The 13,711-nt window shown below is 44.9% G+C and overlaps 1 protein-coding gene across 2 annotated transcripts in view; it reads right to left on the bottom strand.

Annotated features, from left to right (window-relative positions):
- Window positions 1-13,711, bottom strand: part of LOC102697457 (mediator complex subunit 13L) — an 88,677-nt gene that overhangs the window by 18,195 nt on the left and 56,771 nt on the right. The window contains exons 5-16 of one of the 2 annotated variants that reach the window (XM_015366269.2): window positions 11,249-11,394; window positions 10,804-10,998; window positions 9,289-9,453; window positions 6,905-7,061; window positions 6,154-6,258; window positions 5,072-5,725; window positions 4,429-4,654; window positions 3,965-4,049; window positions 3,722-3,846; window positions 3,379-3,478; window positions 2,148-2,365; window positions 848-1,053 (exon numbers count right to left, since the gene is read on the bottom strand). In XM_015366269.2, coding sequence (XP_015221755.2) covers window positions 848-1,053; window positions 2,148-2,365; window positions 3,379-3,478; window positions 3,722-3,846; window positions 3,965-4,049; window positions 4,429-4,654; window positions 5,072-5,725; window positions 6,154-6,258; window positions 6,905-7,061; window positions 9,289-9,453; window positions 10,804-10,998; window positions 11,249-11,394 — 2,382 coding nt within the window. Of the gene's footprint in view, window positions 1-847; window positions 1,054-2,147; window positions 2,369-3,378; window positions 3,479-3,721; window positions 3,847-3,964; window positions 4,050-4,428; window positions 4,655-5,071; window positions 5,726-6,153; window positions 6,259-6,904; window positions 7,062-9,288; window positions 9,454-10,803; window positions 10,999-11,248; window positions 11,395-13,711 lie in introns of both variants that reach the window. The other variant, XM_015366268.2, reaches the window with a different exon arrangement.

The following is a 13,711-nucleotide window of genomic DNA, read 5'->3' as shown; positions in this document are numbered from 1 at the left end:
ATAAGTGATGAAAAACAGACTTCACAATTAGTTCTTTAACTGCATTGCGGTGAAAATATAAATAACCTCCATGATTTTTTTTAAAACTAAATGTATAACACGCTTACATCTAGCACATCCTGCTGGGAGCTTCAACCTGTCATCATAGTCTGCAACATGCAACAGTCTCCAAACTGAAGTATGCATTATAAACCCAGCCTCACTGAAGCCATAGCAGGCACTAAGAATCTCTTCATCTTTCAAAACACCAGCTCTACCCTCCCATTGCCCTTCCTTGCTGAATCACTACACAGGAAATACAAATGCAAACTTAAGGAGCTGCCCTTTGACATTTTTGCACAAACCTTGGTGTGATTATCTTATTCTTATTGTGTGCTGGGGCTTAGGTGGGTTTGTGTCTAGATATAGTAAAAGAGCCTAGACTATTAGTAGCGTTGGATTGTAAAGAGTTACACAGTTTTCCCTGAAGACGAAGATTCCTGTTGACACAGATTGCGGATCTCAAACAATACATTTCTACTTATCCGAGCTATAATCTCAGACTCTCCAGCATATGGAAATTCACTGCAACCACCCAGCTCTGTCCCGCCAAACAAGTCAGAGCTGATTCTATGTCTCCACCTGCTGGACGCTCTGTCATACTGCACCTTTCACACTTACCTGCATTATTTCCCCTGGCACCTAAGTAAACTCCTTCCCCTCACAAGTTTAAGCAGCACTGACAAGGAATTATTTATACACACAGAAGAGCACATAAGCCAGTCCGTTTTGGAAAAGCGGGCAAAGCCGGGTGATGTTAGCTAGTTCTTTAAAGAATTCTGGGCAGTTTTTGAGCGTGCTAGCTTACACATATCCGTCGCGGGTGAAAGGGACGTGTGGTGGAAGAGGAAGCTGTTCCATTTTCGGGGGCAGAGCCCAGGAGGGCCGGTAGTAACAGGTTTCCGGGACCTTCAGGGGAGGTAAACACTGGCTGGGCAGCGTTCGGAGGGGAGCAAACATGGAGCAGCCCAGCTGCAGCTGGACTGGAGGGACACAGAACACATAGGAGAAGTCCTGCGGATAAAGAGACGGGGAGATGTCATTTCAGAAAGCAGAAAAGTCACTCAAAATCCGCAAAGGCACTGCAGAAGAGTCACCCCAGCGGAACAGTAAAACACGAACCAGAGAGCACGAGTGGAAACTACTGGGAAGTGCTTTTAAAACCAAGAACAGGAGGCACGTCTCTACACATAGGGCGGTAGGAGTATGGAACAAGCTACCCAGCCATGTGGTTGAAGTTACTACCCTGGTTTCTTCCAAGAAACACCTGGGTGACATCCTCGGATCTATTAACTGCTAATTACCAAGCAGACGTTCTGGACTGAAAGACCTGCTGCGCGTTCAAAACAAGAAGAAAAGTCATCTTTGCCTTATGTTTCTGCTGCTCAACAGAAAGCAGGTTCTGTTACTCATATTTCTCTAAAAATCATCCTCTGAAAAACCGTTCAAACATCAATTTTAAAATAAACAGGCAGCACAGACTTTCAATGCTTATTTAAGCTCTTCACCACAGTCCCATGAAGTACACTTTTCTGTTGCATTCTGTTGTTCAATAGAGCTGTGGCAGCTCACATGAGAAGATCACCCAAATGCCATCACTCATTTGTATTTGATTTATTTCTGGGATATTGATTTTCCAAGTTCTTGGAAATGGGTCTGCACACAGAAAAAGGGTCATTCCAGTCACTACAAGATTTAACCAGGTAACAGCAGAATAATCTAACCAAATATTTTACATGTCCTACCATTATGCAACTTAAAACATTTTGGAACAAAATGTCTGCATTACAGGCAGCACGGAGGGGCTGTGGTTAGCATTTCCGCCTGTCAGCACTGGAGCCCTGGGCTCAGTTCCTGGGGTGCTGTCTGTGAGGGGTTTGTTTCCAGAGACATACTGGTAGGTTAATTGGCTTCTGGGAACTTTGGCTCTGGTGTGAGTGTGTTTGTGTCTGTGTGCCCTGCGTTGGACTTGGTTCCCTTCAAGGTCCGTCAAGGTTGTTGCTTGCTGGGATAGGCTTCAGCTCTCCACAAGCCTGTACTGGATAAAGTGGTTAGAAAATGGATGGATCTCTGCATTACATACTGAGGAAAACTCCCCAACTCCTCACCTTAATATCTTCTGGCTTGGGACTGGCGAGGCCCTCTTCCACCTCCATCTTGAACTCGGAGAGCTGGGCAGTGGACAAGGTGCCCAGGTGGTTCTCCGCCCCAGCCATGCCAGGCGGCGGCTCCGCACTGAGGGCATCCCGATACGTCATGACGGGAGAGAAGGCCGGGTGTTGTTCCAGGGAGGGCGGCGTTGGGAACATGCGCTGGAGATCGGCAACTGCTGAGGAGGGGGAGCCAGAGAGCATGACTGTCATGGGCAGCCATGGGTGTAATATAGATATAATATCTAATCCATAAGCAAGGGTCTTTCTCCTAAGCACAGCATGTGTGGTAACACGAGAGAAATGGTCCAAGGTACTAAAACTGCTTGTAATTCTATGGGTGCCGACCGTTACAGGAAAATGCACTTTCTTGGAGTTCCACATGATGGAAATGGTCTTTATGATTCTAAATTAAAACTCATACTTTCACTAAACTTTGTTGTGAGGTCACATCTGGTCCTGCCTGTAACTGTCACTTGTTAGGCCAAACAGCATCTCTGTTGAAGACGAACAGGGGTGAAGGCTTTAGGACTGAGGAGCACTGCTGAAGCCAATAACAATAATAACAACAACAACAATATTACTATTATTATTATTATTATTATTATTATTATTATTATTATTATTTACACTTATATAGTCACCTATATAGCGCATTTCTGGACACTCCACTCAAAGTGCTTTACAGGTAATGGTAACTCCCCATTATCAGGCCATGATTGGTAAAGGCCGGAGGGAAATTTCTTCAAAAACACCTTGGGATTTTTAATGACCATGGAGAGGCAGGACCTCAGTTTTACGTCTCTTCCAAAGGATGGCACTTTTTTTCCGGTACTGTGCCCTAGTCAGTGGGGCATTAGGACCCACACAGACTGCAGGGTGAGCGCCCCCTGCTGGCCCCACTAACACCTCTTCCAGCAGCAGCCTCAGCTTTCCCAGGAGGTCTCCCATCCAGGTACTGACCAGGCTCACACCTGCTGAGCTCCAGTGGGTTGTCAGTTGTGAGTTGCAGGGTAATTTAGCTGCTGGACAAAGAAGGCTTAGACAGAAGGTTCTGAATCACAGCATCCTGTTTAGATGTTGTTGCCAGTTTGGATATAGACTTCACCAGGATGCTTCTTCTGTAATGAGAGGCTACAGACTAAGTCCTCTGCTGCAGCTCCTGAGCACAAAGCTTTGAAGGACTTACTCGGAGGATACGGCACTGTAGTTCTCCCGTCTTTCCCTAGAGGGCGATCTTCAGCTCCTGCAGCAGGGGCCCTGGTGGACTGCCGAGTTGGAGATGTTGTCTGAAAATGAGCCAGACAGAAATAACAACAATTAAAGATCCTAAAAAAATGAAAAGACTTCCTCCTGGCTTGTTACGGCACCCGCTAATTTCCATTTTGCAATCCAGCTATGAACCCACTTGCCCTGGCACCCATAAAGAGGAACAGAAACAAATTACAGATAGGTAAACAGCAAACAGCTAACATCTAGATTTTCTTCTATCTACACTCCAACCTCAAGCACAGGACACGTATCACACTCACTCCAAGCTCATCCTCGTCGGAGTTGTCAAATATGTTTTCCAGGTCTGAGATGAGAACAACCAAGTCAGTCTCTCTGGTCAAGCTGGGGTTTGCTTTGGCTGCAGCACTATCCTGACGAGAATCATCTGTAAAAGTGAGAAACATGTTAAAAGAACAGATTAAAAGAAAAGAAACACTGAAGAAATGGGCCTTCATTTATTCATGTTATCAAGTAGGGACTGTTGCTGTTTCGCCATGTTCTACCTGATTTGGGTGCCGTGCTGAAAATGGACATGGCGTCCTTCCCATCAGGCACTGGGTTAGAGTTGCCTGATGTCATTTCCTCTCCCTGTAATAAAAAGAAAAAGATTGTAACCAGGGGCAATCTGTGGTCTTTTGAGATATACTCAGTCAATCAAAATTGTCAACGAGGCCTCTTTTGTTACTTAATTTGACATGTCCCTCTGGGCCAAACATTCAGATGTATACTGTAACCACTTAAAGTCTAATACCGTGTTTCCAACACAAGGCAGTATTAAGCATTTACTAGATTTTAAGACAGTCCCATGTATTAGCCCAAACTAAGACTACCAAATACCCACGAGTCTTATGGAATAGTACCTTGTGGAATCACACTCAATTAAGCATTAATATACAATATATTCTCTGTTTCCTGATTTCACAATTTCCCAGCACTACAGTCTTTATACTGTATGCGTTTGCTTTACCTTGACCTTCCTACAGGGATCTCTCTCTTGGCCTACGCCCTTGACCCTCTTGGAGCTGGTGAAGATGTATTCAATCTCCGTGTCCACAAAGGCGTAAGGATCCGAAGATTCGCCAGGGCCTCCCAGGCCCTCGATCCCAGGCTGCTCCAGCAGGCCGAGAGTGCGGACCTGCTTTCTGACTCGTTCCTCCGAGATCTTGAAGCGCTTGTGTGACTGAGTGAAAAGTCTGGAGAGCAGGAAAATAGCTTTCAGAACTCACAGCACTCTCGGGGCACTAATTCAACGTCCAACTAAAAGAGTACAGTACTATGCGATTTTGAAACAGAACCATTGCCCATTTTGATCAGGGCACATTCCGATTTCCCAGACTAAAGAACAAGTATCTACAGTTGTGGAGCTGGGAACCTGTTCCGAGTAATGACTTTGTTTTTAGTTACTTGTTAATTTTAATTAACAATTTAATTTAACTGTTTAATTAATGTTTCTTAATGTGAAAGTTCCTTCTATTTCACACCACAAACCAGCCGTAAAGACTCTGAATGAACCTGGAGGAAATATGGCCGTGCATTTTTAACATTTGCAGCAGCAGCTCTCGAAGGGCTTGAGTCCGTGACGTGGGCGCATGCTGGCACTCTGGCCTTACCTCTTCAGCGCCGCTCCTTCAGTTGCGGCGTCAGGTTTGAGCTCAGCCCGTTCACAGTGCACGTCGGAGGGCCGAAACTCGGGGGTGTCACTGCTGGGGAGCTTGTAGCCCTTCCACCAGCCTCCCCCTGCCTCGCTGAAGCTGAGCGGGGCCACGTAGAGGGTCGACTCACTGGGCTCGGGCAGCCGGGGCCCCAGGGGGACCTCTGGGCACGGAGGCAGGCCTACGGGGGGCTCGAGCACCTCGGGGTCCTGCATCCGAGGGTGAGGGCTGAGGGTGGGAGGGAGGGGAGAGACAGGGGAGTGAACGGGGGAGTCGGGGACCTTCCCGGTGGCAGGGAGGGGCTTAGGGAACTTGCAGCTGGGCAGCACATCGAGAGGAGGTTCCAGTGCCACTAGTCCCAGCTTCTGGCCACTCGCAGGGTCCTGCTCCAGGCAGGCCTCTTGGCTCAGGGAGAGTCTGTGGTGGAACGGGGTCATGGCTAGTCTCTTCGGCTGCTTCTCCGTTTTCTCCGGTTTGTCAGCCACCTTGTGCTTGGAGGGGGCGGGAGGTGGCAGGGAGGGGGCAGCCGGAGGGGTGGGGTTGGCACCAGGCTGAGAGTTAGCGGGGGGGCGGCCCAGTGCGCTCATCTGACGTTGCTTCTGAGACTTGTGCCTGGTAAAACAAAGAGGTGTGACGCAGATGACAAAATGCAAAATAGGAGTCCGACAGCCCCGCAAAACATATAAGACAAAACAAGGAGCTGATTCAATCCAAATCATCGTAAAATATACAAAGATCACAAGCTGTAAGAAGAGGATAGCAATCAAAATCGAACAAAAGGTTTGTAGAAGCAGAGAAATTTGTATAGATCACAAGTAAATGGGTATGGTAAGCAGTACAATGGTTACTATTAAAAGAAACAGGCAAGAGGAAGTCTATGGGAAAAGAGAAGAGAGACTGGGGTTTTAAATTTACATCTGAACATAGAGAGAGAAGGACAACTCATTTACAATAACAATGATGTGCAACGTGTGATATGGATATAAAGTTTCTGTGTATAATGGGTATCAACAAAAAGTTGTCCTTGCCGGTACCCATACCTGGAGCAGCAACAGGGTGCTCTCTGGGCTTGATCAATGAAGTCCCACGTGGGCACGCTATTTGGCACTTCCTCTTCTGGTGTCATGCTGCCAGAGAGAGTCCTCCTATAGGGTGAAAGAGACTAGCTCTGTAATCAACCGACTTCAAAGCATGTGACTGATTTTTGATTTTTTGGCTGTCACCATTTGTGACAATCTCATCATGCCTTCTCAAAAATCATCCACTCAGGCTACACCTGAAGATAGCCACCATCCGCTACAAAAGATCAGATCACAAGCACGTTTGCTGGACTTGTCATTCTGTAATGTGCTCCCTGTCATGTCGCAATCGTAATTTATAGCAATCCCTCATCGAATGTGTTGCAATTTCCCAAATTTTATTTCCTGTGCAATGACTTTGCATCATAGTGTATCTTCTGTGCAATGTTCTTCACAGTTAGCCTCAGGTTTATAATGTGCTTATAATAACCATAAATTAGCTTGTAAGTTATTGATCAATTAAGATACCTCTGAACCTTGACAGCTCAACAGTGTTTGTTTCAAATTATTTAATTGAACCAATCATCTGCCCAATTAATCACGCTTAAATTGATCCATGCTTTTCAACATTAACGATTTAATGGTTACCAATAAAAATCCACTGGACTGGGGGGTCACCAGGATCAGTGTCAGGAAAAATAATGCTGTAGAAATAGAAATTGAGGACAAATTTGAGGACAAAACTGAGACGTTTTCAACCAGCTACACTTACTTGTGATGCGTTTTGTTTAAGTAGCATTCCTTCCATGCCTGATGCAAAGCCTGATTGCTCAGTTTCCTCCCAGAATGCTTAGGGCTGGGAGTTGTGGTGCAGATGCCTCCTTCCTGTCCGGGAGAACTGGAAACCGTCGTCTGAAATCCAGTGTCATCTACAGCAACAAGTCAAGAAATATTATCATCCACTTCTCAGGAGCCAAGCACTTTGATATTTGAAAACGTAAAGCACCAATTGTCCTCAGAGTAGTGTCTTTGGAGATTTGTGATGTGATGTATTCAGGTCCAGAAAAACAACCACATACAGCAACTTAAAAAGTGCAGGTATTTTGGAAGACTGAATACAGTAGAAAAAGAAGACTCTGATAATACATTTGAACTTTCACAAAGAATGCAAATCACTTTAAATGCTGTGCACCCATTCATCAATATTGTATTTGTCAGTCTTGCCAGGTGTAGAAAACTGAACAGCGATGCAAAGTGTAAGTCATGGAGTTCAGTATCTGTATCAAGCAAGACACCACTGCACAACAGAGCGCTGTACTGAAATCCCCAGACTTCAGAGCGGGTCTCTATATTCTCCCTCTGCGTAAGAGGTTGGCAAAAAAAACACACACCTGAATTACAGAGCGAATATTCTGTTCCTAAAGGCCCACCTTTTCCCTTCCAGCATAGTTCTTTACAATAAAGTAAAAAAGACTTAATTGAATTAACTGGTTACAACAGCAAATTGAATGGATTAAAAACCTTCAAAGGCATTGAAAGACTATTTCCTGAAAGACAGGTAATTGCCTGCAGATAGTCACCACCTGTGTTCCAGATCTGGCTACATAACATCCATCTATTTTCTAACTGCTTCATCCAATTAGGATCACAGGAGAACTGCAGCTTGTCCCAGCAAGCAACAAGTGCATGGCAGGGTACACCCTGGACAGGACGCCAGGCCATCGTTGGGCACACACAGACATGGACACATCTAGACCAGGGCCAATTCTTCCAAAAGCCAATTACACTGCCAGTATTTCTTTGGACTGTGGGAGAAAACTGGAGCATCCAGAGAAGACACATGTGAACACAGGGAGAACATGCAAACTCCATGCAGATAGAACCCCAGGTCTGGAATTGAACCCAGGACCCCAGTGCTGCTAGGCAGATACTAACCACTACACCACCAAGCTGCCTTAGGTATACCGTCTAACATTCCCCTGTTCTTTTTTTTTATTTTTGAAGCTGTTCAACTGTCAGCGGCCTTGCTTGCCTGAGCCTGTTGATGTCTGTGCTGTCAGGCTTGTTCTGTTTTTTTACTAGATTGCATCATCTGTCCCTGACCTAATTACCATACCATAGTGAGTGATTTTTTTCCGACTGCAAACAGAAATATAAAACAATGCCATCAATTACTAATTGCTGCTCCACGTAACGACAAGTTCCATAAAAACTGAGATTATTCCAAGCTCCAGCTTGTTTATGTATTCGTTTGGTCAATTTCAAGGTGACATCTTACAAAAAGCTCAAATGTCCATGCTACCTCTGCTACACAGCTGATACTTTGTTCCAAAACAAAGCAAAATCCTTTAAATCAACAAGGCGTGGCAGCTGCTTCCATATGGTATTTAAGCTGGAAAACAGCCTGTGTTCACTAAGGAAGCAGCAGTATAGCATAGCAGCATAGTGGATCAACCTCTGGATACCAAAAGGCTGTGGGTTCGAGTCCGTGCCGCAGTCACTGCTGGTGCACCTTGAGTGAGGTACTTTACCCCAGTTGCTCCAGTCCTCCCAGCTGTATGAGTAGGGACCAGCATTGCTGGGGGTGATTCCTGCAACTGATTGGCATCCCACTCACAAGCTCTTGTATGGATTAGCTTTTCACTTGTGTGAATATACTTCATGTGAAGGTTTACCACTGAGCTTAAAAGTATTCTACTTTATCTTTTTGCAAGGTTTTCAATACAACATATTATTAAGATAATTTCAGAACAGGGGTCATCGCAGTGCAGGTTACTATAATGACACTGTAGATCTTTAGATCTAGAAATGACTCCTTTCAAATCTAACCTATATTAACAATTCATTTTCTTCTAACTCAGGGTTGCTGGGGATTCAAAACCAATCCCAACAAGCAAGGGGTGCAGCAAGGCAGGGTATGCCCCGGGACGGGACACCAGTCTGTCACAGGAACACACGCAGACACACACTCTCACCAGGGTCATTTTTTCCAGAAGCAAATTAACCTACCCGCATGTCTTTGGATTGTGGGAAGAAACTGGGGCACCGAGAGGTAACCCACAAAAAACAAAGGGAGAACACACAAACTCCAAATGTGCTGTGATCCTAAGACATTTCTATTTTATTTAACACTGAATCACTCTTGTCTGGAGGTACCTGTGCAGGGTTGCTCTGGTGATGTGGGGGGTGTCAGGGGGACGCTGGCGTTTGAGGGGTCTCTAGTCGCCCCTTGTGACCCAGATACTGTGGGAGCCTGGAACATGGGTAAGTCCCCCTGGGCAACAAGCACAAAGGCTGCTGGATACACCATCCGTACACCTCCTGCATGGATGAAATAAAAAAAGGATGAGATGTGACATTGTGGAAAAGAATGGTGCAAGCTTTTGCAATATTCCCTGCTCAAAACCAGACCAATTTAGTTGTGATATCCAGTCTTAGTCCAGTCTTAAAGAGGTGCTTGGGAATCCGTACTTGTCATAATAAAAATTATCTTGTAGTTTGTGTTGTTCGTGGCATGCCTAACATTTTAGCACTTGTAAACAGAGCAATGGAGGGTTGTGAGAATCTAGAACAAGTTACCAGGCCTCACTTTCATAACTGATACTCTTTTAAGAAGGATGAGGTAATTGGATCAATTGCTTCCTAAATACCAAATGGACTAGAGGGACTGAATGGTTTCCTGTTGTTTGTAACCATTCTTATGTAATATACAGTATAGCGCCATCATTGTACTTCACCTACATATTATTCCACACTATGCACTCTCCTATATGGCCCTACTTCAGAAAAGACACCAGAACATCTGAAAGGCTTTGAAATGAGAGAACCAAATTAGACCCATTAAACTCTACAGTTCCCTAGTCTCGTACCCCAGACTTGTTGAACTGGTTGAACACCCCCAAGCATAAAATCCCCTTGAAACGCATCCTGGAAAAGGACAATGTAGAAAAGGCGACCACGGTCACCCCCAACCTGCGTGTATTTGGGAGTTTCACCTTTTCCAAACATCTCCATGTCCACAAGGAGAAGATGCTCCACAAGGACAGAAGCCCTGAAACGGTGCTGAACTGAAACTCCTGGAACTGTGAGGCAGTAGTTCTACACATCATATCACCTGACATTACCGTATCTTTACAGTTTTTTTCATGGCCCACCTAAAGCTTTCTTTGTTATGTAAAATCCAGACAAATAAATGATATAGTCTGGCCAACTTGATTTGGTGAAAGGAACATAAGACTATAATTATTAAAATTGGTTGTTAAATAATTATGTAAAAAATAAATACTACTACTAGTAGGAATTCATACTACTCCTTGTGGATTTAGTGATATTATCTTAATAAGTTAGTAGTTTAGGCAAAGGCACAACATAAATTACAAAAGTCAATAAACCAAGGTCAGAAAGTCAATGAGGCGATTGAAATCTGCTCTAAATCTTGCCTCCTAGCTACAGTAAACTTCCCTGGTCATACTGCTCACAATCCTCAAGAGTGATTTCATCTGGCGATTATATCCATTGACAAGAGGTCTCTCAGACATTGATTTCGCCACACGTCCAGTAAGAAAGCAATTTAAAGGCCGTGGGTCCTAGGATTTTGCTATGGTTTTTGCTTTGTTTGATGGACACATCTGATCAAATGCTGTTTGGGGATGAAGGGAGCAAGTTACTGACCAACAATGACTTCCACGGCCACATGGCTGTCGTTGTCATAGCCCGGCTCTGCGTCCTCTCGCTCGCTCTCCCTCTTCCTCAGCACCATGGGGTAGAAGTAACACCACTCCTCCATCAGCTTGCGGACCGCGGGATCGGACATCTTGTAGGCCTGGCCTGTGAGAGTCCCGTTCAGCCCATATGGGCTCAGGATCACTGCGGATAAAGCAGACACACGGAGTCAGGAAAAGTCATTCCTAATGCAAGAAGTTGTATATGGCTAATAAAGCGATCTCATCTGATCAGAATTTGTGGTAACTGGTACAAACAACTGCAACTGTAAATGCACTCCTTGCAGCTGAAGCGCAACCACATTTCCTTGTGTTTCTGCGACACTGGTTTTCGGCACGCCTCTGGCCATGGTGCACCCAGGCCAGGGTCCTCCGAGCAGGCTGGGTGCTCTCACCTTGGAAGGGGGAGGAGGAGGTCTGGGCGAGGGCGATGTGGTCCTCATTGATGCGGTAGGCCGGCTGGTGCCTAGCGATCTCCACGCTGGTGCACACGTTACTCTCCCCATGGAGGAAGAACGTGAAAGCGCAGGAGAGGTGCTCGCTTGGGGAAGAGGAAAGAAAGAGGCCGACAAGGTGAATGGAAAGGAAATGAAGTGACTTCGCCTGCGTTGTTCAAACTTTCCTTCACAACTGTACATCTTTTTTTTACTCTCTCTATGTGTGGCTGTTCTTTGTTTATTTTTTTGCGGGCGCGCGAATGAAGTTTGAGAAAGAAACTGCTTTTAAAAAGGCTCGAAAAAGCCGATGAGAACATTGAGCAGGGGGACTGGATCGGTGCAGCCCCATCCAGACCGCTTGGCACTGCAATAATGGGGCTTAGCGCTGCACTCGCTCGTTTCCCTTCTGCTGCTCCTGGCCACCACACTTCAAAGAGCCCTCAGAAGCTATTTGATCTAAAACACTAGTCTGAAAACAGCCTAAGCAGAGGGAAAACAAAACTATGCAGAATGATAGAAAATGCACATGGAGGAGCATGAAAGATTCAGAAAAAGAAGTCCATGCGATACCCATCCCGCAGTGCACACCACCTAAACCCCCCTGTTCTATGACCTGTCTCAATTACTGAACCCCCACTGAAGAGCTAACTCAAATTTCTGTCTGGGTCACTGCAGCACCATCCAGTAGCTACGTCCCATACTTAACATTTTAAAACACGTCGTTCTGCAAAACACCCCTGGCAAGGGTGGCTCAAACACTAGCACTGTACACGATTCTCTTTTATTTTTTTTGCACAGATTTTCGAGAACGACAGACATTCGGAGGCCACCCATCCCTGCAGAGGGAGCTGTACGCCCAACACAAAGAGCTCTGTGTTCGTGTTACATAAACATTCCTGGCGCTCAGCGGCGCACGGCTAAAACCCCAGCACGCGATCCACAGACGCGCACCGCCTCGCTCGGCGCCGTGTCGCGGTATAGATCTGGACCCTCACGGGAGATTCCCGCAACCTGTATTGGAATTATTGAAATGCCCAGGAGCAAATATGTTTCCCAATCCCGCTCTCACCCCTCCCTCACCACCCCCCTCCAAAAGCTGCAAAAAAAAAATACAGTATGAGCATCTATTAATAGAAAAGCTCCAGCCTCAAGGGAATCATTTTCATGCAGAGCTGAGGGCCAGCCCACTACAGCAGATTGAGGCTGCGAGTGCATCTTCCTCCCATCATACAGCTTTGGTCATAAACAAGATGAGTGTGAGTTTCCAGCCCTGTTGTTAAGGGCTTAGTTTGAAAGGAATGCTTTGTTGTCTATAGGGCAGTGAATTAATGCCTAACAGATTAAACTTTTGCACCGCCGTTGAATGGGTCGTTTGCCACTTATATAGCTCCAATAAATGTTTGCTGCCAGCGGGAAGTCGAGCTTACATTTGCCTTTACTTTGATTGTTTTTTGTCTTTTGGTTCGTGCACATGTTTTAAATATTGTTGAGTGCAGATAATCGCGACATTCACATGCAAATGTCAGCGTACGTATTAGCACCTTTAAACTGAGGAGAAAAAATACATTTCAGCATTGTATTAAGTTTTTTAACACTAATTTCTGTAAGTGTACTTATTTGTTGACTTAATCGTAGTAAGCAGTAGTTAAGGTATTCTAGTGGATTAATTAAAAATACAAGTTTATAAAATTTAGGCTAATACTGAGCATGAGAACTGCTGTGGGAAATTCCAAATTTCATTTACTTTTTTTTACTGTTCTGTTCTACTGAGATTATTACAAATTAAAATGCATAGCCAATAGCCATACCTAGTTAAATCAAACCACTTACATAGGAGTGCTAGTATATACTGTGAAACAAAATGACAAAATCAGTAGGTGAACAGAAGTGATCTGAAAAAAAACAAAAACTTTTTAAGGGACTTCGGATAAAAAGTAACACAATTCATCTTCCCTGTTTCAAAAACAGAGCATACCCTTTCCAGAAATGTAGTAAGGCAGACAATAGTGAAAAAATGCATGACAAAACAATCTTTAAAATCTACTTTCGTCCTGCCTGACCTCTGTGTGACCCCATAGTGACCACTTCATGATCGTCCCAATGGCTATGACCAGCACTTTGCCTGTTGTTGCTGTAATGACTCACTGCAGGACATTGTTTTCACAATTCAGATTTTGTTCTCTAAAACCAGCCTCACTTTCCTGGGATTTATCTGACAATTACTTGAACTGGCACTCATTCTCCGGTATATAAAATATTAACTTCACTGTATCTCTAAATTCATCATCTTACGAATTCCAGGGTCATAGAAACAATGATAAAAAAAGGGTCAAATCGCACAATCAGCCACCTGCTTCCATTTCTCTTTGCTGATCTGCATGACTTGAGTCAGCTGTTAATAAGCAGAACTTCAATGAGAAT

Source organism: Lepisosteus oculatus, chromosome 22, assembly GCF_040954835.1.
Source record: "Lepisosteus oculatus isolate fLepOcu1 chromosome 22, fLepOcu1.hap2, whole genome shotgun sequence".
NCBI lineage: Eukaryota > Metazoa > Chordata > Actinopteri > Semionotiformes > Lepisosteidae > Lepisosteus > Lepisosteus oculatus.
The sequence above is the reverse complement of the archived record's forward strand: the minus strand, read 5'-3'. Positions and strand labels throughout refer to the sequence as shown.